Raw genomic sequence first — 25,915 nt, forward strand, 5'->3', positions numbered from 1 at the left:
ATTATTCTTACCGTTTTCCTCTTTTCCTTCCTCTTGTCACAAACTTTCTTAGGACCTATTATCTCCCAAAAAGGCAATAAACACTCTAAATCCCAATAAATTCTCAGCATGTGTCTCGGGCTGACAATCTCTTAATGATGTAAACAATCAGGGAAAGCGTAACCAACATGCTGCTCATCTCACTCTGCCACCTGTTCGGTTATCATCAGGTTTGTTTGACTTCAGATTTTTCGTTCTAATACAGAAGAAAACATAATTGCAGGTATCACTGGAGCTACATTTCCATCCTTAATCTTCTGTTGCTATTCAATTTGTTTTATTTAGAGACCATAAGGGTGGTACGGCGGGTGGTTGGTTAGCCCCACAGTGCAGAGGTTCATGTTCAAAGTGCTTTGGCACAATCTTTACCTTTTAAGAAAAATAACTTCTTCGTCAACTAATTGCAAATAACTAAATTTGCTAAATCCCCTAGGGTGGGGGTTAACATCGAGTGGCTCTTTAGCGCTTCCTAGTGGCTGCCTTGCACGTTTTCAAAAATATTTGATAATGGAAAATGATTCTGTAGGAGGAAATACTAGCCACAAATATTCCTAATATTTTCCCTATAAATATTGGTCAATATAGTATACCCAATTGTTTTTTCTTCATTATGAGGCTTATATCTCTCTTTTTTTTTTTATTCCAATATGTCTCTTTCAACATTAGTTCCATTACCTAGCATGTGAAGAGCTTGTTTTTTCTGTCCTGAACTAGCTGCTTGAGAACTAATTTGTCCTCAGATTTTCAAAGTAATACTGCACTGCTCCCCACCCCTTCCCACTTTCTTTTACCATTTCCAACCTGTTGCTCAGTTTTGGTCATTATCTTCATCATTGCCTTATTCTCGCCATACTCTTCCATCCTTCGTACTTTGACCTCTTGTTTTTGTCTATGCCATGTTAGCCCCTTGTCCCTCCTGTTTCCCCTCTCTGACATGTCTCAGGACAGCAGCGATGATGATGATGATGAGGAGGAGGATTTTGCCTTGGTTCAGTTTGGGTCCAGGTACACCACTGCACGGTGTGTGTTTGTCTGCGGGCGCTGGCTTGCTCTGCAAAGCCCTGTTGCATGCACCAGTGGGCCTTGCCACTAACTCAACACAAACACACTGTTGCAGATAGGTGGATGATTAACAGGCAGGCTTGGCTTGATTTATGAGTGCTTTCTATGCTTGTGAAGGTTGATCTTTTAGGTTGTAGTATTTCTTTTATTGTCAAGTTGAATTTAATTGAATTGTCTTTATTGTCCTTGATATCAACATTGTGAAGTCATTGTATTCAATGAGATTAGACATGGATCTTTACGGTAAACATGTAATAAAGACTTGAAGATAAAAAGACTCTTAGGATAAATAGGCAAAAATATTTACAGGCAGAGTGATATCATGCACAAGATTGTGGTTTTCTTTAAATTTACTATAAAAATGGTGAAAGTAAGAGAGAGACTGTTTCAAATACATTCCAAATGCCAACCCAAACCAGCAAAAAGATGAAAAGGTTTGTCCAACCGCATCTAAGAATTTAACACATTTGCATGTTCAACAAAAAGAGCTGCAATAATGATTTCAGCAAAAAGATGGCGTCAGCAAGTAAAATATTTTCCACTTAAGAAAAGAGCGCCCTCTTTTTGGGAGCTTTGCTATTGTTGCTGTCTGCTCACACAAGGCTCAAACTGCATGTCTTGCGATTACACATATCATCGCAATATTTATTCCATTTCGGTTAATGGGTCCGCCCTAGTTATTGGCCTTGGGGAAGAAGCGCTCTTTGAGTATATCATTGTTTCAAGGGACTGTAGCGACTAGCGGAGGGCAACAGGTCAAACAGGTGGAGGCCGGGGTCGGAAGAGTCCTCTATAATGTTAATGGTTCTTCTGTCGTATTGCAATGCCCTCTAGACTGGGCGGAGAGCAGCCAATGATCTTGTTAATGTTGTCTGACATAAGATATTTGGGTTAAATCTACTGATTAAGATATGGTGTAAAGGTGGTAAGCACATCGAAGCGTTTTAGTTTTACATCTTAGTGAATTGGTTTGTAACTGCAGTAATATATAATATATATACACACACACACATGAATACATGAAGCAAATGTGGTAGATATTTTTAAGTGGATGTTAAAATCTGCCCATGGTGTTAAGGCAAGCCAGAAATTAATTATGCCGGACAACTAAACCAAATGGTCTAATTACATCATTTAACGGCTTACGTGTTACGCCATCTTTGAATCAGTTTTATCACACTGCATTGCCTTTGTTCTTTTTATAACTTAAGCTTATGTAATGGTTTATTCCCTCCTTAGAAAAAGCGTAAAAATATACATGGATACAGGTTGTGCCGTTGCAGCTCAACACTAATGGCCTATGCATTAGCAATGACAATTCTCAAACCAGATTTATAATATTTTAAAATCTGCAATGCTTTTTTTTTTCAAGAGCCAGGTATGTTGTTTTTTCCAGGAACTGTGATTGAGAGCTGATGCTTATTTGAAGCTAATGATACGTCTGAAATAGTATGGCATTTCTTTCAATCTTTTTTTCATACATTTTCTTTTTTTTTTGTATGTGATTGCTTAGTCATGGCGCAAGTGGAGGATCTGTGTCTGGTGATTTGACCAGCGATCGCTTCACGATTGAAACCTGCAAGGAGACGGAGATGCTCAACTACCTCATTGAGCGCTTTGACAGTGTTGGCATGGAAGAGAGGAAAGCTCCCAAGGTATTTGGGGACCACAAATTAGACATACATACATAGACTTTAACAAAATGCACTCATTCTTTCCTCTTTTCACTAGAGTGTTAAAGAACATCAAACCCTCCATTTCTAAATGTGCAGCTTTGATGTTATTTAATCATTATTTTTCCTCAGATGTGTAACCAACCAAATATCAGCCAACTTCTGAGCAACATTCGCTCTCAGTGTATCTCTCACATTGCCCTTGTCCTGCAAGGCTGTCTAACCCAGCCGAGGTAAGATTTAATGGATAGTTTTTTTCTGTGCAGTATTTATCCTCATTAGAAGGTATCGATTCATACTTAATCATTGATCTACTCTTCATATGTTCAGTCATATTACCACGGTTCCTACGGGTGCTTGAAATCCTTGATACTGCTTGAATTTTAATGTTCTGTTTTTAAGGATTAAAAAGTGCCTGAATTTCTGATTCCTATAAATGTTTGAAATTGTTGTAGTGTTTCTCAATTAGTCTGCTTAAAAATGATGCAAAGAACACTCTCTGGTGGCTTCGCTTTGCCAATGCACTTCTTCTTCCTTCGTGATTAACTGCAGCTGGCATTGGTTTTTACGGCATTGTCCTACGAAATGTCATCTCCTGTGGGACATTCCCAAGAGGACAGGTGCATGCTACACCTAAAAATGAATTTTTTTATTTTACTTATTTATTTATTTTATTTTTGCGTGACAAGTCATTTGACCGAATGCATTTTATCAGAAACCTTGCAAGTCTAAAATGTTGCCCAAAATTCCATTGATTTAGTTTTCTCTCAAAAAATGTTTCTGGGACCAGTAAACATTCAGCATAAGTCAGGGAACTAGATTTATTTACCCTACAAAAAAGGTAAAGTGACTCTTGAATTTGCATAAAACAATTTGAATTTCTTGCTAGGACCAATAAACAACTAGCTTGTCTTTGTGCATATTTTGTTGACTAATGCAAAAATAATTACCATTGCAACAAGTTTTGGGAACTAGCACCTCCAAACTTTTCACAATTTGAAATTAAATATATTAGCTCCCTTATTGATTTTTGGGGGTGTAGATAGTCCGTAAAAGATATTACTGACAAATCTGAAATAAGTCCTTTTTCCTTGCAAAAACTGCCCAAAAAACTAGAGAGGAATGAGTATGTTAGATAATACACGATTCTTACTGGACTTGTTCTTTTTAATGGTACTGGAGTAATTGAAAGATACTATATTTGTCAAACAATGCTTCCTCTGTCTGTGTATTTGCTGCATCCAGGAGCCCACTCCAGCATTCTCTGCTCGTTCCTTATATGCTGTGCCGGAACCTCCCGTTTGGCTTTATCCAAGAATTGGTGCGGATTACCCACCAGGAAGAAGAAGTATTTAGACAGGTATAACACACAGCTATCTGAAAATGTATTTTCTTGTATGTGGCACCAAATAAGCGCTCATTAGACTTGCACCTCATTCTTTGGCTCATATTTTGAATTAAATGACTCTTAATTTATTCACAGATCTTTGTTCCTATCCTCCGTGGGCTGACACTTGCTGTCAATGAATGTTCTTTTGACAGTGACAACTTTAAATTTCCCCTTATGGTAAGATGTGGGTTCCTTTTGCATTGGTTAAAAGTGGAATTTTTCATGATTGCCATCGTCAAGGAGACTAGATTGTGAGCTTTATGCCATTGGTTGCTAGTTGTACAGACAACCTGCTTAATAGACATTTACTTTTTAAGATTTATAAATAAATTAAACATTACATCGGCGCTGCCTTTTTTTTTTTACCTTCACTTGAATTGCTTTCTACTAATGCATGTCAATAAAAAAGTTGTCATATATTATATATACTTCTGTTTATTCCAGGCATTAGCTGAGCTTTGTGAAATCAAGTTTGGAAAGACTCACCCTGTATGCAGTTTGGTGAGTACACAGCTCATTGAGCAATCATGTCCATGTGGCTCAGGTTGTTCTGTAAATGTACTGGTATGTCAATGGGTTTCCATTAAATTTTTCATTGAGATATGAGCTGCAAAGCTGAGTAAGCTCATAAAACAGAACTGTTCACTTCTAACAAAATACTCCCCCTTTGCAATATATATTCGTTCCTTCTTTAATTGATAATTTTCAAAAATATGCTTAACTCATTCAGTGTCAGTTGTTTCTCTCAAATGGGAAGTGCCAGTGCCAGCATATTTTTGCCATTTTGACTCATTTTTGAAGGCCTACAGAAAATGTAGTTCCGTATCTATATAGGTGTAGGACGTATCAAAAGAAAGCTTGAATCTTCATCTTTTATTAGAATAAAAACGTTTTTACCTTTTACCATTTTAGTTGACAACAGTTAAACATTGTTAAGTTTCTTAAATACTCATTTCCAAGAAAACTACTGAGAAGAGCAGCTTTTGTGAAAGGATGCAATTTAAGCAGATCTTTCACTTTGCTCTTTTTTTTCATTTGTGATATCTTTAATATCTAAATGATTCTTTCCATAAACACAAGGGGTGGTTTGCTTGCAAAATAGCACTTTTTCTATGAACAATGCATGAACTTGGCAAGAACTTTTCAGCACCGGATGTTTTTGATCAAGTGGTCACACGTGCAGAAAACGTCATCCCGCTCTGCCCTGATGAGGCTTAGTCAACTTTTTTTAGAAAAAAATAAAGCATTGAACCCTTAACTTGCTGTACTTATTGCTTCACTTTTCTCACTACACTGCTTTGCTGCATGTACTCGCCATATGGGCCGCCTCATAGGCAGAATAACGGGGCATTTGAGATAAAAACCTGTGTGGACAAAGATCGGATCAAAGTCATTAATGCTATCTAGTGGTGATTTATTATACTGAACTCCTTCCCCCGAGGCTCGATACTGGCCGATAAATAAAATCAGTTCTATCACAGACAAAAAAACTGTATTTTTATGTTTAAGCACTCAGGAACAATGCTTCTGAAAATTTAGTTTTACGTTATGGCAATAAATGAGTTAAAATAGACTTTTTTTTTTCTAGGTAACGTCACTTCCTCTGTGGTGTCCCAAACCTTTAAGCCCAGGATGTGGCAGAGAGATTCAGAGGCTCTCCTTCCTTGGTCCTTTCTTTAGCCTCTCTGTGTTTTCTGAAGATGACGTAAGTTTTGTTTCCAATCCTGACTAGTGCTTGCCACTCATGTAGATGACTAGCATTTAAAAAACGCACAATGCAAATCCGATTTATGGATATTAATCATCCCTCAATGCCCTGCATTTATTTCAGATCAAAGTAGGAGACAGGTATTTTTCTGGTCCAGCTATTACCAGCGAGAACACGAGAGTTGTCAGCCAATCCTTGCAGCATTATATGGAGTCTGCAAGGGTGAGTGTCTGCCTCAAACAGTTGCCATTTTCCTCAATCTTTTGTTTAATTAGCCCTGTTTAATAATTTTTTTCCAGGGTGACCTGTTTAAAATTCTTCACAACATCCTTTTAAACGGAGAAACGCGAGACTTAGCCCTAAATTATATGGCAGCTTTAGTCAACTACAATGTGAAGAAAGCTCAGATGCAGGTAGGTTGCCGTGTATTGGTTTTGTATTGTACAAAAACATTGTAATTGGTCGCTCATCTGTGGAACAACGAACAATATGTGACACCTGGCACTAAGATTTATCAAGATACTCAGACCCTAGTGAAGGGTTGGGCAAACGTTTTGAGTTGCAGGCACATTGGGTTAAAAAAATTTTGGCAGAGAGGCCAACCTCAAGGGAAAAAAACTAGTGATTGAATTTTTTTTATCCACCAATAACGAGTCTCAAATCCAATACTCCCAGTGTTTCCTTAAAGATAATGTGGAACCATCCAATTTTTCTCATATGCATTTATGAATAAATGTACATGCAGACATCTACTTTATTTTCGTTTTTTATTTGTCTGTAAATGTTATTATTTTTATAAAATTGGTTTTAAAACATCCAGAATAAAAGAAAAGGAATATATTACCACATTTTCACGACCACATGGTGCACCGAGTTAAGAGGTATAATCTCCATAGCTGGATTTAATTCTGTATTTAACTCTACACAGGGCGCACCGCCTAATAGGGTATGGGTGCCCTCTGCTGCGGCCGCGGTAAAACAACGCAGACAAGCATACAAGTGTATGTATTTGAAAATACAACTAAAGCAAAACTGAGTTTGGTTGTGGTTCATTTAGGTATTGTTTACACAATAAAACGCACAGATAAAGCTAAATTTTAAAATATAGCTGGTGCAAAACAGAGTTTGGTGCTCACATTTTAATATTTAAGATCCATGAGCAAAATGCGCATTCTTAAATTACTTGTAAGGTTTATCCTGAACATCAGCCTGGTTCTTTTATATCAAATGCTCGTAATACTTGGAATAAGAACCAGGAAACTCGTATTCTGGTTTAACTGTTTAGTGGATGCCAGAATAATTAAAAACAAAGCTGTGGAGCTTTTTTCAGCATGATATGGAGGAAGTCTGTCTTTTCGAAGATTGTCCCTTGTCTTATAGTAGAAGACACTATAAAATGTGTATTAGTTCAAGGATTATGTATTGATTATCGACATTTATTGTGTGCCATGGAAAAAAATTAAGGTAGTGTTTCCCAGTGTCAAATTTGAATGAGAAGAACTTCCTGCAACTGAAAATGTTTTTTTAACCATTTTTTACCAACATGGGGAGAGATTTGTCTCCAAAAATAAATACATTCATGTTTTATTAAAGATCTAAAAATCTTATGACTTGACAAATGGACTTGCAAGATTAAAATAATAGATATAGATTACAGATCTTTTTGTGGTTCTGCATAAGTCAAGTAAAATATTGTTTATTTGTATAGCCCTTAATCACAAGGAGCCTCAAAGGGCTACACAGACCACAGATTAACTGCTGACTATTATTACACCAGCTCCTGATCTAATACCTACATGAGGAAAGGGAAAAATTCAAAAACCTCAACGTGTGGAAAATGAAGAAACCTTGAGAAGGGACCGCACATAGTTCAAAAATGTAATTGCCAAGTTGAAATTTCTCTTATCAAACAGAGTTGAAATGATTTGACTTTTTTTTTTTTGCTACTAGCAATGTCTGGTTCAACAATTAACATAATTGTACTGTGTATTGTGTTTGCCATTATGTGAAAAGCTTCGGCATCTCTGATTTATAATTTTTCTCTTTTTGTCAAATGACGTAGGGAAATAAAGCTCATCGTTAGAAACTATATTATACTATATTACTTTGTATCAAAATTCTCATTTGATTACGAAGCAAATTCTGAAAACATTCATCTCCAGTGAAAAAGCATTTTTTAACTAGAATGTCCTTTTTTGGGTTGGACTTTAAGGTCTTTTGAACCACGTTACTTTTAAAGAACAAATTAATCAGTGCATTTGATATTTTTTTGATTAAACGATTTCAAAATGTATGCAAATTGAACTGTGTTTCTGCCACAAAAATGGAATAGACCCTTAAAAATTAACCTAGGACCCCAAAAAATATTTTCGTCACTGGCGTGTGCACAAAACAGTGGTAAATAATATATATATATATATATATATATATATATATATATTCTTGTCTTATAGTAGAAGACAAGGGACAATGGTTCCCAAACTTTAGCAGGCCTGTGCCTCCTTGGCTCCCCATTGTATACCTAGCGCCCCCAAATGTATTAATTTTGTTACCCCTCCTCTCCCAGACCGATGACAAGCTGGTGTCAACAGACGGCTTTATGCTCAACTTCCTGTCGGTGCTCCAGCAACTGAGCATGAAAATCAAGCTGGAGACGGTGGATCCGTTCTATATTTTCCACCCTCGTTGTCGCCTTGTCGTCAGCCCAGAGGAAACGCGCCTGAAGGCTACTATGGAGGAGCTTAAGAGCTGGTTGTCTGAGCTCCGTGAGTTGGCATACCTTTAAAATAGTTATTCAAAAGAACATTTTGAGAAGAATCTATACACCGTGCATGACACATACATTGTATTTGTTTGTAGTCTATGCATTCTTCTATGTCATACCCCGATCCAGACCTAGTCAAGTCAAGTCATGTTTATTTGTATAGCCCTTAATCACAAAGAGTCTCAAAGGTCTGCACAGACCATAGATTATTGCAAACCACAGACTATTATGACACCATCCCCCCCATCTAAAACCTACATGAAGGCAAATAATACACAGATATTGTCAACATAAAATATAGTTCATTCATATGCTATAGAGTAGAAGTGTGTTTTAAGCTTAGATTTAAACATTTCCACTGAGGTTGCAGATCGAATCTCAGAGGGAAGAGCATTTCACATCACCGGGGCCCGAATATATATATATATATATATATATATATATATATATATATATATATATATATGAGAGAGAGAGAGAACGCTCTCGAACCTGCGGATCTCTTCTTGGCTCTTGGGATCACTAGTAGACCAGCGTTTTAAGAGCGAAGGCTCTGGTCCGGAACATAGGGGGGAATTAAATCTGAAAGATATGAAGGAGCAAGTCCATGCATGATTTTGTAAACTACCAACAGAACCTTAAAATCACATCTTAAGCTAATAGGGAGCCAATGCAGGTTAGCTAAAATTGGGGTAATGTGATCAAACTTTCTTGTCTTAGTTAAAAGCCTCGCTACAGCATTCTGTACCAGCCGAAGGCTCTTGATTCTGGACTTCCGGAGACCGGAGAGTAGTGCATAACAGTAATTGAGACTGGAGGTAACAAACGCGTGAATTATAATCTCCTTTTAGGGCGAATTTTAGCAATGTTGCGAAGATGGAAGAAAGCTGTTCTAGTAATATGCTTCAAGTGTGTTTGAAGGGACCGTTCGGGGTCAGATATGACACCTAAATTTTTGACTGAGTCCCTCTAGGTGATCTTACATTTGTCAATGTTCAGAGCAGTTTTTGAGAACAAGTCACGGCATTTAGATGGACCAATAACTAACATTTCGGTCTTTTCAGAGTTAAGGCGCAAGAAGTGGTCTGACTTTCGGACCCAGCATCCTACCCTAATTACAAGCCTATACCCAAATGAAAAAACTGGGTTCCACTTTTCAAATGTATTGATTGAAAAGCTGACATAATTTGCTACCGCGGGTACAAAAAAACCTGTCCTTTCTCCCTTTTTTCTTCCCTTTTTGTTCTATTTTTCCCATTTCTTTCTTTTTTCTCCCCCATTTCCTCTTTTTGTTTTTGTCAATTTTTCTTTTTTTTTCTTGTATTTTTTTCCTGTTTTCTTCCCTTGTTTTTAATTTTTCAGTTTTTTTTTAATTTTCTTTCACTTTTCCTTTTTTATTTTATTGATTTGTTTTATGTTCTTTTCAAAAAGAGAGAAGAAAAATGATGTTTTTTTGGTCACATTTGTGTCTTCGTAGTTTGTGTTCTTCCATAGGCGTTTTAACACATTGTCTGTTGCACTGTGCAATACATCTAGTGGTCATATACTACACACATGTTTAATGAGATTCGAAACAATATAATAAAATCCATATATGCTCTGCTGTTTCTGTGTTTGGACATGCTCCATTTGTGCAAACAAATTTTACAACAATTTATGTGATGTGTAAGATAACGGGTCGCAATCAGCATTTGCAGGATATCATTGTCGTCTACTGTTAAGTCTTGTTTATGGACTCTGTTATTTTTTTTATTTGCATTATTTTGAAAAGGCTTGCAACGGAAAGCAGGTTCTCGACCCACTTCTGGGTCCTGACCTGCAAGTTGAACCTTTGGTCTAGACCACAATGTTAGATGACTTTAACCTTTTTAACATCCATGTTATGATTTCTATGTGTACAGATGAAGATCCAACCAAATTCTCTGATCCAAAGTTCCCTACAGAGTGTTTCTTCTTGACCTTACACACCCACCATTTATCTATCTTGCCGTGCTGCAGGCGCTACATTCGCAGGTTGCGGGCAATTCGTGAACTCAATAGGTACATTAATGATAATGCATGCCATATAACACGTTTTTGTGGTGTTCTTGAGGTTATTATTATAATATTTTTCTTCATTGTGCTTTATTAGGACAATTGAGGAACTGAAAAACGGTGAACCCCAATGGAAGGACTCTCCCTTGGCTAGTCGCCACAGAGAAATGCTGAAGCGTTGCAAAACTCAACTCAAGGTTTTTATTTTCACTTGCACAATCTCTCCCGCCACCTGGTGACACACTGACTTTTAAGTTCTCAGATCTGCACTTTTAAATATTTTTTCTCAAATTTTGAAATGCTACTGCAAACACCACTCACAAGTGATCACTATAGCAAGGGGCAGGAACCTTTTTGGCCCAAAAGCTAGTAAAGCAAAATTTTTGGAATTTCATTATATGGAAATTTTTGGGGGAGAGAGAGCCAGACCATACATTTTAAGACAAATTTTAGCAAAGCTGCCAAACTTGCTCTTCAGACAAAATAAACATTTTTCAGCGCATTTTATTTCGCTGTGTGACGTTAGATGATTTGATCAAATTAATGAAATAAGAATGATACCAGAGCCTGTGACCAAATAAAAATAATGCCAGAGCCTGTGTCTCATATCAACAAGTACACCACTTTAAACTTGTCCTCCTCCCGTAATTATTAAAGATCGTTGAGGCTAGGGCTGCATAATTTGTGCCCAATGGACTCTACTCTGTGCTCATCAGAATTCAAACGTTATATTTTAGCTCTGGCTCATGAGCCACAGGTTTCCGACCCCTGCTGTATCAAATTTGACATTTTTTCTCTTTTAGAAACTGGTTCGAGCCAAAGCCTGCGCTGACGTTGGTCTTCTAGATGAGAACCTGCTCCGCAGATGTCTGCAGTTCTACAGCACTGTAATTCAGCTAATTCTCCGTATGGTGGACCCTGCTTACCCAAAGTAAGTTTCATCTATCTATCTATCTACTTTGGTCATATCCCTCAAGAGAGGTGACCGACGGCAAGACAAACACATACAATAACAAAGCAAAAAAAAAAAAGAAAAAACACACACACAAAAATTTGGACCATGGCCAACCCAATTGCCCAAACACCTAAACAAGTTAGGCACCTCGGCACCTAAGTTGGTTATGCTTTCGTCCCTCCAGATGAAATGGGACACCAGAAAGCGGCCAGGGTGACAGAACACACTTTTTTGTTCAACAGCAGGGCCCAACAGCTTTCACTGGTTTACCCCTGCCGCATCATACGGGTGCCCAGCCCATCCTTAAGAATGCGTCCACAATCCCGCTATCCTTTCACAACACCTCTCCACTCTTTACTATCACCAACAAGAGCTCTAGCTTCCATTATATTTAGACCTCTTTCCTGCAGTGTACTCATAACACCATCCATCCACGTTAATCGCGGCCTTTCTCTTGGTCTCCTTCCATTGACTTCTACTCTGTAGATCCTCTTCAACATTCGCTCCTCATCCATCCTCTACATGTGTCCAAACCAACCGAGTACTCTCTTATCAACACTCTTGCTCAGTTCCACGACTACTCCAGTTCTGTCTCTCACAATTTCATTTCTCAATCTATCCAATCTTGTCACTCCTAACATACTCATCAAACACTTCATCTCAAAAACATTCAATATCCTTCTTAAATCTGCATTCAGGCTCCAAGTCTCTGCACCATACAACACAGTCGGCACAATCGCACTCTCAAACAGTCCCCTCTTAACATCCATGCTCATACTCTTGTTGTTCATCACTCTCCTCAGAGCACCCAAAACCTTGCTTCCTTGATTCACTCTGTGCAATACCTCGCACTCCATTCCACCATCTGTAGCCACATCACAACCCAAGTACCTAAAGCTTTCAACTTCTTCCAGCACCTGTCCATGCAACCTGATTTCTAACGTCATGCCCACTCCATCACGTGAACACTTCATCACCTTACTCTTCCCAACATTCACACTTAACTTAGGCCTATCACATACTCTTCCAAACTCCGTTACTAACCTTCTCAATGTTTCCTCTGTGTCATCTGCAAACAACAACTGACTTACCTGCCACACTGTTCTACTGTTGTCCATCATCTCTACACCTCTGCCAAATACTCTTGCATTCACCTCTCTCACCACGCCATCCATGTACACATTTAACAGCCATGGTGACATCACACACATGATTGTAAATAATGTAGTGTTACACTGTTGTAAAAACCTGAGATTGATGTTAACGTATTTCACGCACTGTAAAGCATACCGGATTATAAGGCACACCACAAACAGACGTTTGTGGATTTTTTTTTCATATATAACGCGCATTGAGTTATAAAGGGTTTGGAATCAAAACTACTGCAAGGGTTGCACAAGAATGAAAAAAGTGCCGCATTTACTGATCATCCGAAATATATAACTTATCACAATGGCATACAATTGCATAACATTGGATGCAACGGGAATGCATCCAATATCGTGGCATGAAGTGTGCCAGATCCCATCTGTTAGATCAGTAGGGATCTAAATAACTCATGAAGAGGCATTAGGTCTTTTATGTGAAAAATGGCCATCATACTATTTTTGTCACGGTAATAAATCTTTTATGTTTTTATTGGGCCGCGTTGAGAGAATATGGTCAGACAATAAAATGGTCAGTTGTACAGCCGACTGGCACATTCGTTACTAGCGCACGAGATTTTGTACTGAATGATGATGAGGGCATCGTGGGAAGTACTTAGGTCGTCTGAAATGAATGATGAGAACTGCATTGTCAGAAGTAATTCGTTTGTCTTGAAATGTTTAAATAAACGCATGGCCACACACATTAAAATGCTTTTCCTATTTTATTGCCCCGCTCCGTGATTCATGTTTGATTCCCATTGCATTGAGTGTTATGCAATTACGAACAACCATCCATATCCCTAGCGCTTTAGCAATGTTAAGATCATCGATTCCTAATTACCAATCGGTTTGTGCACCTTTGCTACAATTAAAATGGAATGGGGGGGGTCGCCGATAAATTTTATCAACTGATCAATGATTACACAAGGCAGGTAATGCATGTAAGGCAAATTTCTGTCCAATTTGAGGTTTTTGGGTGTGCCTTATAGTCGGGAAAATACAGTAATCAGTTCACTTCATAAGTTGGTTATTGTTGTTTTTTCGCAGCATCACCCTCCCATTGGACCTTGAAATTCCCAAAACCTTTGCTGCGCTTCCTGAGTTCTATATTGAAGATGTAGCTGAGTTTTTGCTTTTTGTTGTGCAGTAAGTTTAATGTTTGATCTTTTCTCGCTTCTGAAAAATAAATACAATTTTATGCCTGAGTACATGCGAAAATCATTTCCCTTTATTTTTTCCCAGATATTCTCCCCAGGTTTTATATGAGCCTAGTGTTCAAGACATAGTGACCTTCTTGGTGGTGTTCATCTGCAGTCAGAATTATATCAGGAATCCCTACCTTATTGCCAAGTTGGTAGAAGTTCTGTTTGTCACAAACCCTGCCGTGCAGCCTCGCACTCAGCGTTTTTCGGAAATGATGGAAAACCATCCCTTGTCTATTAAACAGTTGGTGCCCGCCCTAATGAAGTTCTACACTGGTAAGTACTAATGGTCCTGGTTGTAAAAAGTTCAAATATTTTGGGTATCTTTGCCTCTGATTTCCAATTTATTTTCTTGTGCTAGATGTTGAGCATACTGGTGCCACCAGCGAATTCTATGATAAATTCACAATACGGTATCATATCAGCACCATTTTTAAGAGTCTGTGGCAAAACATGGCCCACCACGGCACATTCATGGAGGAGTTCAAGTGAGTTTGTGAGGCCTGAGTTCTGATAATGAAATCATTTAGCCTAATAATTATTTTTTCTATTTTCACTCCTACTTCTGTTTAGTTGCGGCAAACAGTTTGTCCGCTACATAAACATGTTGATCAACGACACTACCTTCCTGTTGGATGAGAGCCTTGAGTCCCTGAAGCGTATTCATGAGATTCAAGAGGAGATGAAGAACAATGAACAGTGGGATCAGCTCCCTAGGGTTTGTACTTGGCTTTATAAGTGCCCTCTCCAAGCAAGTGTGGGCTTTATTTCACAACAGCAATTTGCACAATATACATTGTCAGTTTTGAGATTCTGTTCTTTTCTGTTGAAGTCGCTCATTGATAATGGTGCTGATTTATATTTCCAGTCAAAAGACGTAAAAATCGTTCTCATAAATGACAGTTACACTGTCAAAGCATAATTTCTTCAAATATCCAAACCAAGATTTTTTGTTAATCTTAAGATGGTGTTAGTTCACCTTTTTTGCGCCAAGGCACATTTCATTGAAAAAAATCCTGCGGACCACTAACAAAGGTTTTGCTAGACCGCACAGGCACATAAAATAGTGTGCCACGGCACAGTGTTTTAAAAACATTGATCTAAGATATCTTTTATTTGTACTCCGTTCTGATAGAATCCTTAGAGGATTTTTCTTCTTTTTTAAAAATCATATCTCTACTAAAAAAATACAATTATATGAGGTGCGGTGCAGTTGCTTGATGTTATGTTTGTTAGTTAAACAAAAAATGCAGATGTTTTGATGTCTACTTTAACCTGATGTTGACATTTAATCTAATGATCAGTTCCCTGTTTTTTTGTGTTAATTACGGTATTCTCTTATCAGGACCAGCAGCAGAGCCGCCAGTCCCAGCTGACTCAAGATGAGCGGGTGTCTCGCTCGTATTTGGCTCTGGCCACAGAAACAGTTGAAATGTTTCACATCCTTACCAAGCAGGTCCAGAAACCTTTCCTAAGGCCTGTAAGTATCAAAGGCGACACAGTTAGTTTAGTCGGGAAGAAAAAAGTGTTGTCCGTATTTACCTTCATAAAAACAACGTCATATCTCCATTTAAGAAGCTTTACGGAATTAGGAAACTTGTTACTCTCTGTTGCCATCTCCTGGTTAAAATTCATGATTGCAGCTGTAGTCACCTCATTCATGATGCATGTGCAAAGGCATGCATCATGTTAGGGGTTTGGGTTGGCGTACTTGAAGAAGGCCTTTCATTACTCTCATAATATTCATGCTACTTACAAATAAATGATGGTGATGTCCCTCTCCAGCACCCCCCACCCCAGCCCCCATTTCTCTAACCTAATTTTTTAAAGCAGATAGGCACAGTGGAAAATAAAGCATTGGTCATTAACACATACTTAATCGAGAAAATATTTAACTCTTTAAGGACGCCTCAAACGACGCACTCCACCTTTTAAATGGGCATATTGAATTTGACTAAATGTTTTTTGACAGTAGGTTCATTTTTCTTGCAGGAGCTGGGCCCGCGTTTAGCTGCCATGTTGAACTATAACCTCCAACAACTATGTGGGCCCAAATGCCGCGATCTTAAGGTGGAGAATCCAGAGAAGTATGGCTTTGAACCCAAGAAGCTCCTGGACCAGCTAACTGACATTTACCTGCAACTCGACTGTGCCCGCTTTGCAAAAGCAATAGCTGCTGATCAGGTTAGAGACACTGTGTCAGTTCAATTTAGTTTCTGTATCCAAAATGACACGAGTCCCAAATAACTATTTTTATGGTTTACACTTCCTTTCTGAAAGATGTGATGTGTTATGCCTGCAAATTCCTTTACGCCCTGTGTATAATTCTCAAAACATAAAAACCTTATTGGGAAAGTGACATTATTTTCTTCAAAACATTGTTCAAGTGATCATTTTTTTGTGCTTTTCTATGTGTGAATAGCGGTCATACAGCAGAGAGCTTTTTGAGGAGGTCATCTCAAAGATGAGGAAGGCTGGTATCAAGTCCTCAATTGCCATTGAAAAATTCAAGCTGCTTTCCGAGAAAGTGGAGGAAATAGTTGCCCAGAACTCCCAGTCAGAAATGGACTACAGTGACGCTCCTGATGAGTTTAAAGGTTTGTGTGTGAGCTGCTCATTTGCGCTTTTCAGGAAAAGTCGACTGATATTTTGGAAATTGACGGATATCGGTATCGGCATTTTTAATCATTCGCCTGGCCGATTATTTAGGCCAAGGGTGTCAAACTCATTTTAACTTGGGGGGGGGCACACGATAGAACAAACATTCTCTCGGGGGCCGGACTAGTAGATTGAGGAGAAAGAAAAAAAAGAGAAAGAAATAATAGAAAGAGGGAGAGAAAGAGTGTGGGACAAGGAAAGGGAGAAAGAGTGAGAGAGAAGAAAAGAGCGAGAGAGAATGAGAAACAGGCGACAAAAAGAGAAATGGTGAGAGAAGGAAAGAATTCCAAAGAGAAATAGAAAAAGGAGAGAGAAAAAGAAAGAAAGAGATACGGGTAGAAGAAGAGAAGGGGAAAGCAAGAGAGAGAGAAAGAGAAAATGAAAAAAGGAAGAGAGCAAAAGAAGGTAAAAAAAACACAGAGAGATTAAGATATTTTCATGTTTGGCATTGAATGTGTTAACTGGTTTGTTTTAATAATTGAGTGGATGCAGTTTTACACCAGAACCAACTCTATACAACTATACAAACTCAAGTGGGAGTTATAAAATATATTAATATTTTTTGCCTTAATCGTATTACTGATTTGAACAAAAATGAAATGCAAAACAAAAGTTTTAGCAATACATCAGCAATAAGATTAGACTGAAAATCCTACTTCCATCCATCCATCCATTGTCTTCCGCTTATCCGAGGTCGGGTCGCGGGGGCAGCAGCGTTAAAAGGGAAGCCCAGACGTCCCTATCCCCAGCCACCTCCTCCAGCTCATCCGACGGGACCCGAGGCGTTCCCAAGCCAGCCGAGAGACATAGTCTCTCCAACGTGTCCTGGGCCGCCCCCGGGGCCTCTTGCCGGTGGGACATGCCCGGAACACCTCCCGAGGGAGGCGTCCAGGAGGCATCCTTATTAGATGCCCGAGCCACCTCAACTGGCTCCTCTCAACGCGGAGGAGCAGTGGCTCTACACCGAGTCCCTCCCGGATCACTGAGCTTCTCACCTTGTCTCTAAGGGAGAACCCAGCCACCCTGCGGAGGAAACTCATTTCAGCCACTTGTATCCGGGATCGAGTTCTTTCGGTCATGACCCAAAGTTCATGACCATAGGTGAGGGTAGGAACGAAAATCGACCGGTAGATCGAGAGCTTTGCCTTTCGGCTCAGCTCCCTCTTCACCACGACGGACCGGTACAGGCTCCGAATGACGGCAGACGCTGCACCGACCCGTCTGTCGATCTCCCGCTCCATCCTACCCTCACTCGTGAACAAGACCCCAAGATACTTGAACTCCTCCACTTGGGGCAAGACCTCCTCCCCGACCCGGAGGGAGCATACCACCCTTTTCCGACTGAGAACCATGGCCTCGGACTTGGAGGTGCTGATCCCCATCCCGGCCGCTTCACACTCGGCTGCGAATCGCTCCAGCGAGAGCTGAAGATCACGGCCTGAGGAAGCCAACAGCACCACGTCATCTGCAAAAAGCAGTGACGCAATGCTGAGGCCCCCAAACCAGACTCCATCCCCGCCAAGGCTGCGCCTAGAAATTCTGTCCATAAAAGTTATGAACATAATCGGTGACAAAGGGCAGCCCTGGCGGAGCCCAACCCTCACCGGGAACGAATCCGACTTAGTGCCGGCAATGCGGACCAGACTCTGGCACCGGGCATACAGAGACCGCACAGCCCGGATAAGACTGTGCGGTACCCCATACTCCCGAAGCACCCCCCACAGGGCCTCCCGAGGAACACGGTCGAATGCCTTCTCCAAGTCTACAAAACACATGTAGACCGGGCAGGCAAACTCCCATGCACCCTCAAAGACCCTGAAGAGTGTATAGAGCTGGTCCAGTGTTCCACGGCCAGGACGAAAACCACACTGTTCCTCCTGAATCCGAGATTCGACTTCCTGGCGGACCCTCCTCTCCAGTACCCCTGAATAGACCTTACCAGGGAGGCTGAGAAGTGTGATTCCCCTGTAGTTGGAACACACTCTCCGGTCCCCCTTCTTAAAGACGTGAACCACCACCCCAGTCTGCCAGTCCAGAGGCACTGTCCCCGATGTCCACGCGATGTTGCAGAGGCGCGTCAACCATGACACGCCCACAACATCCAGAGCTTTAATGAAGTCCGGGCGGATCTCATCGACCCCCGGGGCCCTGCCACCGAGGAGTTTTTTGACAACCTCGGTGACTTCAACCCCAGTGATACGAGAGCCCAACCCAGAGTCCTCAGGCTCTGCTTCCCCAGAGGAAGACGTGCCGGTGGAATTGAGGAGGTCTTCGAAGTACTCCGCCCACCGATTCACAACGTCCCGGGTCGAGGTCAGCAGCGCCCCATCGGCACTATACACAGTGTCGATGGCACACCGCTTTCCCCCCCTAAGACGTCGGATGGTGGACCAGAATTTCCTCGAAGCCGTTCGGAAGTCGGCTTCCATGGCCTCGCCAAACTCCTCCCATGCCCGAGTTTTTGCCTCGGCAACCGCCAAAGCCGCATTCCGCTTGGCCAGCCGATACCTGCCAGCTGCTTCCAGAGTCCCACAGGCCAGGAAGGCCCGATAAGACTCCTTCTTCAGCTTGACGGCATCCCTCACCGCCGGTGACCACCAACGGGTCTGAGGGTTGCTGCCGCGGCAGGCACCGACTACCTTACGGCCACAGCTCCGATCAGCTGCCTTGACAATGGAGGCGCGGAACATGGTCCACTCGGACTCAATGTCCCCCGCCTCCCTCGGGACATGGGCGAAGTTCTGCCGGAGGTGCGAATTGAAACTTCTTCTGACAGGAGATTCTGCCAGCCGTTCCCAACAGACCCTCACAACACGCTTGGGTCTGCCGGGTCGGGCCGGCATCTTCCCCCACCATCGAAGCCAACCCACCACCAGGTGGTGATCAGTTGACAGCTCCGCCCCTCTCTTTACCCGAGTGTCCAGAACATGCGGCCGCAGGTCCGACGAAACGATGACAAAGTCGATCATCGTACTACGGCCTAGGGTGTCCTGGTGCCAAGTGCACATATGGACACCCTTATGTCTGAACATGGTGTTCATTATGGACAGACCGTGACGAGCACAGAAGTCCAATAACGAAACACCACTCGGGTTCAGGTCAGGGGGGCCGTTCTTCCCAATCACGCCCCTCCAGGTCTCACTGTCATTGCCCACGTGAGCGTTGAAGTCTCCCAGCAGTACGAGGGAGTCCCCAGGGGGCGCGCTCTCAAGCACACCCTCTAAGGACCCCAAGAAGGGTGGGTACTCCGAACTGCTATTTGGTGCATAAGCACAAACAACAGTCAGGACCCGTCCCCCCACCCGAAGGCGGAGGGAGGCTACCCTCTCGTCTACCGGGGTGAACCCCAACGTACAGGCGCCGAGCCGTGGAGCAATTAATATGCCCACACCGGCTCTGCGCCTCTCACCACGGGCAACTCCAGAGTGGAAGAGAGTCCAACCCCTCTCGAGAGGACTGGTACCAGAGCCCAAGCCGTGCGTAGAGGTGAGTCCGACTATATCTAGTCGGAATTTCTCAACCTCACGCACCAACTCGGGCTCCTTCCCTGCCAGAGAGGTAATGTTCCATGTCCCAAAAGCCAGTTTCTGTAGCCGGGGATCGTCGCGCCAAGGACCCCTCCCTTGGCTGCTACCCAGCTCTCTGCGCACCCGACCCCTTTGGCCCCTCCTACAGGTGGTGAGCCCATGGGAAGAGGGTCCCACGTCGTCCCTTCGGGCTGTGCCCGGCCGGCCCCCGTGGGTAAGGGTCCGGCCACCAGGCGCTCACCAGCGGACCCCACCTCCAGGCCTGGCTCCAGAAGGGGGCCCCGGTAACCCGCGTCCGGGCGAGGGAAATCGAGGACCAAAGTTTTGTCTCATCATTAGGGGTCTTCTGATCTGCGTTTTGTCTGGCCACTCACCTAGGACCTGTTTGCCATGGGTGACCCTACCAGGGGCTTAAAGCCCCCGACAACATAGCTCCTAGGATCATTGGGACACACAAACTCCTCCACCACGATAAGGTAGCAGATCAAGGAGGAGAAAAAAAATCCTACTTCTATGATTAAATTCATCTAAGTTTTTTTAGGCCTTGCCTTTCATAGGCACCGTGAGCTCAAGCCTAGCTTGACTTGGACTGCATTCAGGACAACTATAGGGGCGATATAGAATGTGATCCATTGTACATGTACAAAACCAATACAAACTTAATGTGATTTATTTTTAAAGCGTAAATTAATATGCCCGGTAGGGTACAAATGTGACTGCATGAACTTATTTGCCCCAAATAATGACTGTTCTGAATGTTAAGATCTACAATGTCCTTGAACAATGATAGAGAACAAATTTCAGCTGGTATAGAATGTATTATGCTCTAGGTGCTGTTCCCCATGTATACCATATACCATGGCCTTGTAATGAACTGAAAGCTTTGACTGTACTTGACTCCAACTGTTGAATAGCAGACATTGGTAGGGGATTTGACACCCCATAAAAGTCATAGAAGATTTGGACAGAGGCTATCCTATAACCACAGACTTATTATAATCTAAAGCAAGAATGTGGCCTACATACCTCCTTTGATTTCCTGACAAGACTGGAATAGTCAACAGGATTTTTTTTACACGAGTGGCGGTCCACTTGGTTTTCTAGATGACCTAAATCTCCCTTGTTGGTTTTGTTTAGGACTTTATAAGTCCAACTCGGGGGTTGGAAGCTTATGGCTCCTTTGATGACTACATCTGGCTCGGAGATCAAAAAGAATTTCGCAATTAATTAAAAGCCACATCCAGTGTATATAAGGCACAGTCTCAACTGTAGTTTTCAGTCAAGGTGTCACATCAACACTCTCTTCTGGCTGTATATCGCTAAAGAATAATTCATATGGAAGTTCATTTAACAATTTACGTTCCCTGTTAAAATGTGCTGAAAATTTTGCTTTAGTTTTGAGAGCAAGATTTTGTCTTGGTCAAGTCATGTTTATTTGCGTGGCCCTTAATCAAAAGGATTCTCAAAGGTCTTCAAATAGTGTGGCTCTCTCTCTCATCTAAATATTTTTGCTTTCATGGCTCTTTGGGTCAAAAAGGTTCCCGATCGCTGGTCCAACAAGTCACATAATCATTTTCCCCTCCTTATCTGACCTATCCAGGGGTTGGCTGTTAACACAGTAGTACGACTGTGCGCGGTAAATGATGCGACGATAGTTTTACCAAACCGATGTTTTGCAACACCTGACGTTGGGAGTCATAGGGTGACCAAACAACCGAACACCCCCCCACAAATTACGACACATATTGCAGAGCGCCAAGAAGGGAGCCAATAGTACTGATGTTGTAAATCTTAGTACTTGGCCGAGGCTCGCACCAGCACCCTACCCAAGATCAATGAGCTGGTTCAACTAAATTAGTTATTATATATTGTTTAATGCAGAGATTTTTTGTTGGGTCGTGATCGTTTGCATTAAAATTGATTTTTATTTTCCAGATCCCTTGATGGACACGCTGATGACGGACCCTGTAATGCTGCCTTCGGGAAACATCATGGATCGACCCATCATTGTTCGCCATTTGCTCAACTCGCCCACTGATCCTTTCAACCGGCAGCCTCTCACTGAGAGCATGTTGGAGTCAAGTAAGTACATTTCTTTGAGTAACACTAAAATAATGAACGCTTTAAATAATAGGTTGCCCATGGCTCATTTTTGCCTTTAATGGTTTTCCTAAGTGTGACACAAAGGAAAGGACTGCCCATGTGCTTTGAGCATTTTTGATAAATAGAAACCGATACAAAATGAACACTTTCAAGGAACTACAGGAGGTTAAAACTGACACTCAGATATCCACATGCAAATTCGTTGTCTGATTTCTTATCCTCAGTGCAGCAAACTCTGTCCAGAAGTTCAGTGAGGATCTCTGAATGATTCAATGTTGATCTAAGTGACTAACTATGATAAATGGAATCCACATGTGTGTAATCAAGTCTGTATGAATGCAACTGCACTGTGATAGTCTCAGAGGTCTGTTTGAACCGCAGAGAGCATTAAGAAGAACAAGGAACACATCAGGCAGGTCCGAGACACTGTTGTGGAGAAATTTTAAGCTGGATTTGGATACAAAAATATTTCCCAAGCTTTAAACATCAACAAGGAGCACTGTGCAAGCAATAATATTGAGATAGAGGGAGTATAAGACCACTGCAAATCTACCAAGATCGGGCTGTGCCCCTAAACTTTCAGCTCATACAAGGAAAAAACTGATCAGAGATGCAGCCAAGAGGCCCATGATCGTTCTGGATGAACTGCAGAGGTCTACAGCTGAGGTGGGAGAATCTGCCCATAGGACAGCAATCAGTCGTATACTGCACAAATCTGGCCTTTATGGAAGAGTGGCAAGAAGGGGATCATTCCTTAAAGATATCCATAAAAAGTGTCTTCTAAGGTTTGCCAAAAGCCACCTGGGAGACACACCAAACATGTGGAAGAAGGTTATCTGGTCAGATAAGACCAAAATCGATATGTTTGGCGTAAAAGCAGCACAGCTCATCACCCTCAACACACCATCCCCACAGTCAAACATGGTGGTGGCAGCATCATTGTCTGGGCCTGCTTTTCTTCAGCAGGGACAGGGAAGATGGTTAAAATTGATGGGAAGATGGATGGAGCCAAATTCTGGAAGAAAACCTGATGGAGTCCCCAAAAGACCTGAGACTGGGACGGAGATTTGTCTTCCAACCAGACAATGATCCAAAACATAAAGCAAAAGCTACAATGGAATGGTTCACCAAAAAACATATCAAGGTGTTGAAGTGGCCTAGTCAAAGTACAGACCTCAATCCAATTGATAATCTGTGGAAAGAACTGAAAACTGCTGTTCACAAACGCTTTCCATCCAACCTCACTTGAGCTCGAGCTGTTTTGCAAGGAGGAATGTGCAAAAATATCAGTTTCTCGATGTGCAAACCTGATAGAGACATACCCAAAGCAACTTGCTGCTGTAATCGCAGCAAAAGGTGGTGCTACAAAGAATTAACTCTCAATGGGGCTGAACAATTTTGCATTGACACTTTTTTGTTTTTTATTTGTTAAACAAGTTTAGAATTTCCAGTAAACTGTGTTCCATTTCATGATTTTGTCCCACTTAATGTTGATTTCTTAACAGAAATTAGTTTTTTTATCTTGATGTTTAAAGTCTGAAATACAGCAAAAGGTCACAAAGTTAAAGGGGGGCAAATAGTTTCGCAAGCCACTGTATATACACATAATTGGATTCAATTTTGCAAAAGGCGATGCACCCAATTTTGAGGTCCATAAGGCGCATCTAAATGCCCCAAATTTGACGGAAATTTGAAAGTGTGCTTCATAATCCGGTCTACAGTCCTTTCATGTTTCATAATGACGTTTATGTTTCTTTAGTTAAAGCATTTTTTCTGGGGGAAGGGAGACGCATGAAATTCATATTAATGGGATTAAATGATTTTATATTTGTCAAAAGGCATTTTGCGACATTTTCCGGACTATAAGGCGCACTAAAGATCCCAAATTGGCCAGAAAAGTGTGCCTCATGATCCGGTGCGCTTTATAGACTGGAAAACTTGGTGGATAAAATTGGGAACGCACTGTTACAATTGAATGATACATACTATAGTCACCATTATGAATTACTTCATGTATTTTAGTGGTGAAACTAGATGTCATGATGTTAATTCATGTCCTATGAAACAAATTATTTCCGTTTAAATGTATTTATTTGTTATGCAACCCTTGCTCTTACTGTAATTTTAATTTGCCTTATTGTCCAGTGCTGCTTACATATGAAAAATATATCACAAAATACAATTTTTTCTGGGGGTGCGCCTCATAATTCATTTTGCCTTATTGTGTGGCAAAAGCGGTAGATAATTCCAAACTTGTTCTAAGAATGGATTAAACTCCAGACCCACTCTGGTTTGGGAAAATTCTGATCAGAATATGCGCCTCACTCTATTATTTATTCCACAGTTCCTGAACTGAAGGAAAAGATCCACACATGGATGAGAGAGAAGAAAGGAAGACGGCCCATCTAAAGACAGTCTGATAGTAAAGCTTTGCCCTGCTCCCCGTAAAAAATGATTCTGGCCTAAATCACGTGAATTCTGTATCAGATCAACAGTTACCAACATTTATTTTATTTCTCCCCATTTTTGCCCTAACCAGGCTATTAGAATGATACTTAAAATAATCATAGTAAAGTTAAGATTTACTTTTTATTGGTTTTGTCTTGAGAATTTGTATACTGTATATGTATATTGAAGTATATACATATATTTAACAATTAGGGCTGCATCTCATCACACAGGTCTACTTGGGAGATGCTTACTGCAATTTATTGACTTTTTCCTTTTCAGTTCCTGTGTCTTTTGTAATAATGTGTATGTGGGCGTTGTTAAAGAATTGTCATGCTTTTATGGTGAGGGGCTGTTAAGCGTAAATGATGCGCCGCCTGTGCTTGTGGTAGGCAGAATTAAGCAGGTAGCCAATCAATATAAAAATGTCTCCTTTGTTTAAGGGCAGTCAAATGTTATAAACATTGATGTACCTTAACATGTTTTTTAAAAAACGTTTTACAGTTACGTTATCCCCTGCTGACTGAATTGGCTTCTTTTGGGCGTACGGCTGCTATTACAGAACCTTTCGTGATAAAAAAAAACTATTATACAGGTGATTTGGTCTAGACATGACAGAATGTAGCATGAGCTCCAACAACACCAGGACATTTCGACATCATGTCTGGAAGTCATCTTTCTCGCTCTGTACCTAACGTCACCTTGCAGACCTTAACTGTACAGGAAATAATCTCAACTACATGTACTGTTTTGGGAGTTAGGGTTTTGAACTGATAATAAAATGATGATGCACATTATTTCAGATGTTTGTTTTTTCCCCCTAACAAAATCCAATTTGAAGTGTTGCAAAAGAGCAAGTGATGTGGCATAGTATTTTTTTTTTTTAGGTACAAAGAAAATGGAGGGGTCTGGAAACATAAAAGCAAAAATATTTAGATTTTTTTTTGAGAGAGAGAGAGAGAAACTATTTAAGACAAAATTCGACAAAACGGGCATCCGCTCTCCAGATAATAGCTAGTTCTTCAGCACATTTTTTCCACTGTGTGTCCATTGATGATTAGATCAAATCTATTAAATAATAATAATGCCAGAGCCCGTGTCCCATATCAATATGTATTGTATCACTTAAAATTTCTCTCCCGCAATTACTTAAGAGTGTTGAGGCTCACTTTTGTCCTAAATAACAGTTTCAGAACAAGGTGCA

The 25,915-nt window shown here is 41.1% G+C and overlaps 1 protein-coding gene across 2 annotated transcripts in view; it reads left to right on the forward strand.

The window, feature by feature from the left end:
- ube4b (ubiquitination factor E4B, UFD2 homolog (S. cerevisiae)) overlaps positions 1–24,855 on the forward strand; it is a 30,798-nt gene extending 5,943 nt beyond the window's left edge. The window contains exons 8-29 of one of the 2 annotated variants that reach the window (XM_088331993.1): positions 943–1,044; positions 2,615–2,756; positions 2,907–3,007; positions 4,020–4,134; positions 4,258–4,341; positions 4,609–4,665; positions 5,753–5,869; positions 5,996–6,094; positions 6,172–6,285; positions 8,439–8,637; positions 10,538–10,676; positions 10,768–10,867; positions 11,474–11,601; positions 13,821–13,919; positions 14,016–14,251; positions 14,337–14,463; positions 14,549–14,693; positions 15,321–15,455; positions 15,968–16,159; positions 16,398–16,572; positions 22,096–22,242; positions 24,608–24,855. In XM_088331993.1, coding sequence (XP_088188119.1) covers positions 943–1,044; positions 2,615–2,756; positions 2,907–3,007; positions 4,020–4,134; positions 4,258–4,341; positions 4,609–4,665; positions 5,753–5,869; positions 5,996–6,094; positions 6,172–6,285; positions 8,439–8,637; positions 10,538–10,676; positions 10,768–10,867; positions 11,474–11,601; positions 13,821–13,919; positions 14,016–14,251; positions 14,337–14,463; positions 14,549–14,693; positions 15,321–15,455; positions 15,968–16,159; positions 16,398–16,572; positions 22,096–22,242; positions 24,608–24,672 — 2,818 coding nt within the window. In that variant the 3' untranslated portion in view covers positions 24,673–24,855. The remainder of the gene's footprint in view (positions 1–942; positions 1,045–2,614; positions 2,757–2,906; positions 3,008–4,019; positions 4,135–4,257; positions 4,342–4,608; positions 4,666–5,752; positions 5,870–5,995; positions 6,095–6,171; positions 6,286–8,438; positions 8,638–10,537; positions 10,677–10,767; positions 10,868–11,473; positions 11,602–13,820; positions 13,920–14,015; positions 14,252–14,336; positions 14,464–14,548; positions 14,694–15,320; positions 15,456–15,967; positions 16,160–16,397; positions 16,573–22,095; positions 22,243–24,607) is intronic. The other variant, XM_088331992.1, reaches the window with a different exon arrangement.
- The last annotated feature ends 1,060 nt before the right edge of the window (positions 24,856–25,915 follow it).

The sequence above is a fragment of the Urocampus carinirostris genome, chromosome 3 (assembly GCF_059441175.1).
Source record: "Urocampus carinirostris isolate Australia breed hairy pipefish chromosome 3, RoL_Ucar_1.0, whole genome shotgun sequence".
In the NCBI taxonomy this organism is placed as follows: domain Eukaryota; kingdom Metazoa; phylum Chordata; class Actinopteri; order Syngnathiformes; family Syngnathidae; genus Urocampus; species Urocampus carinirostris.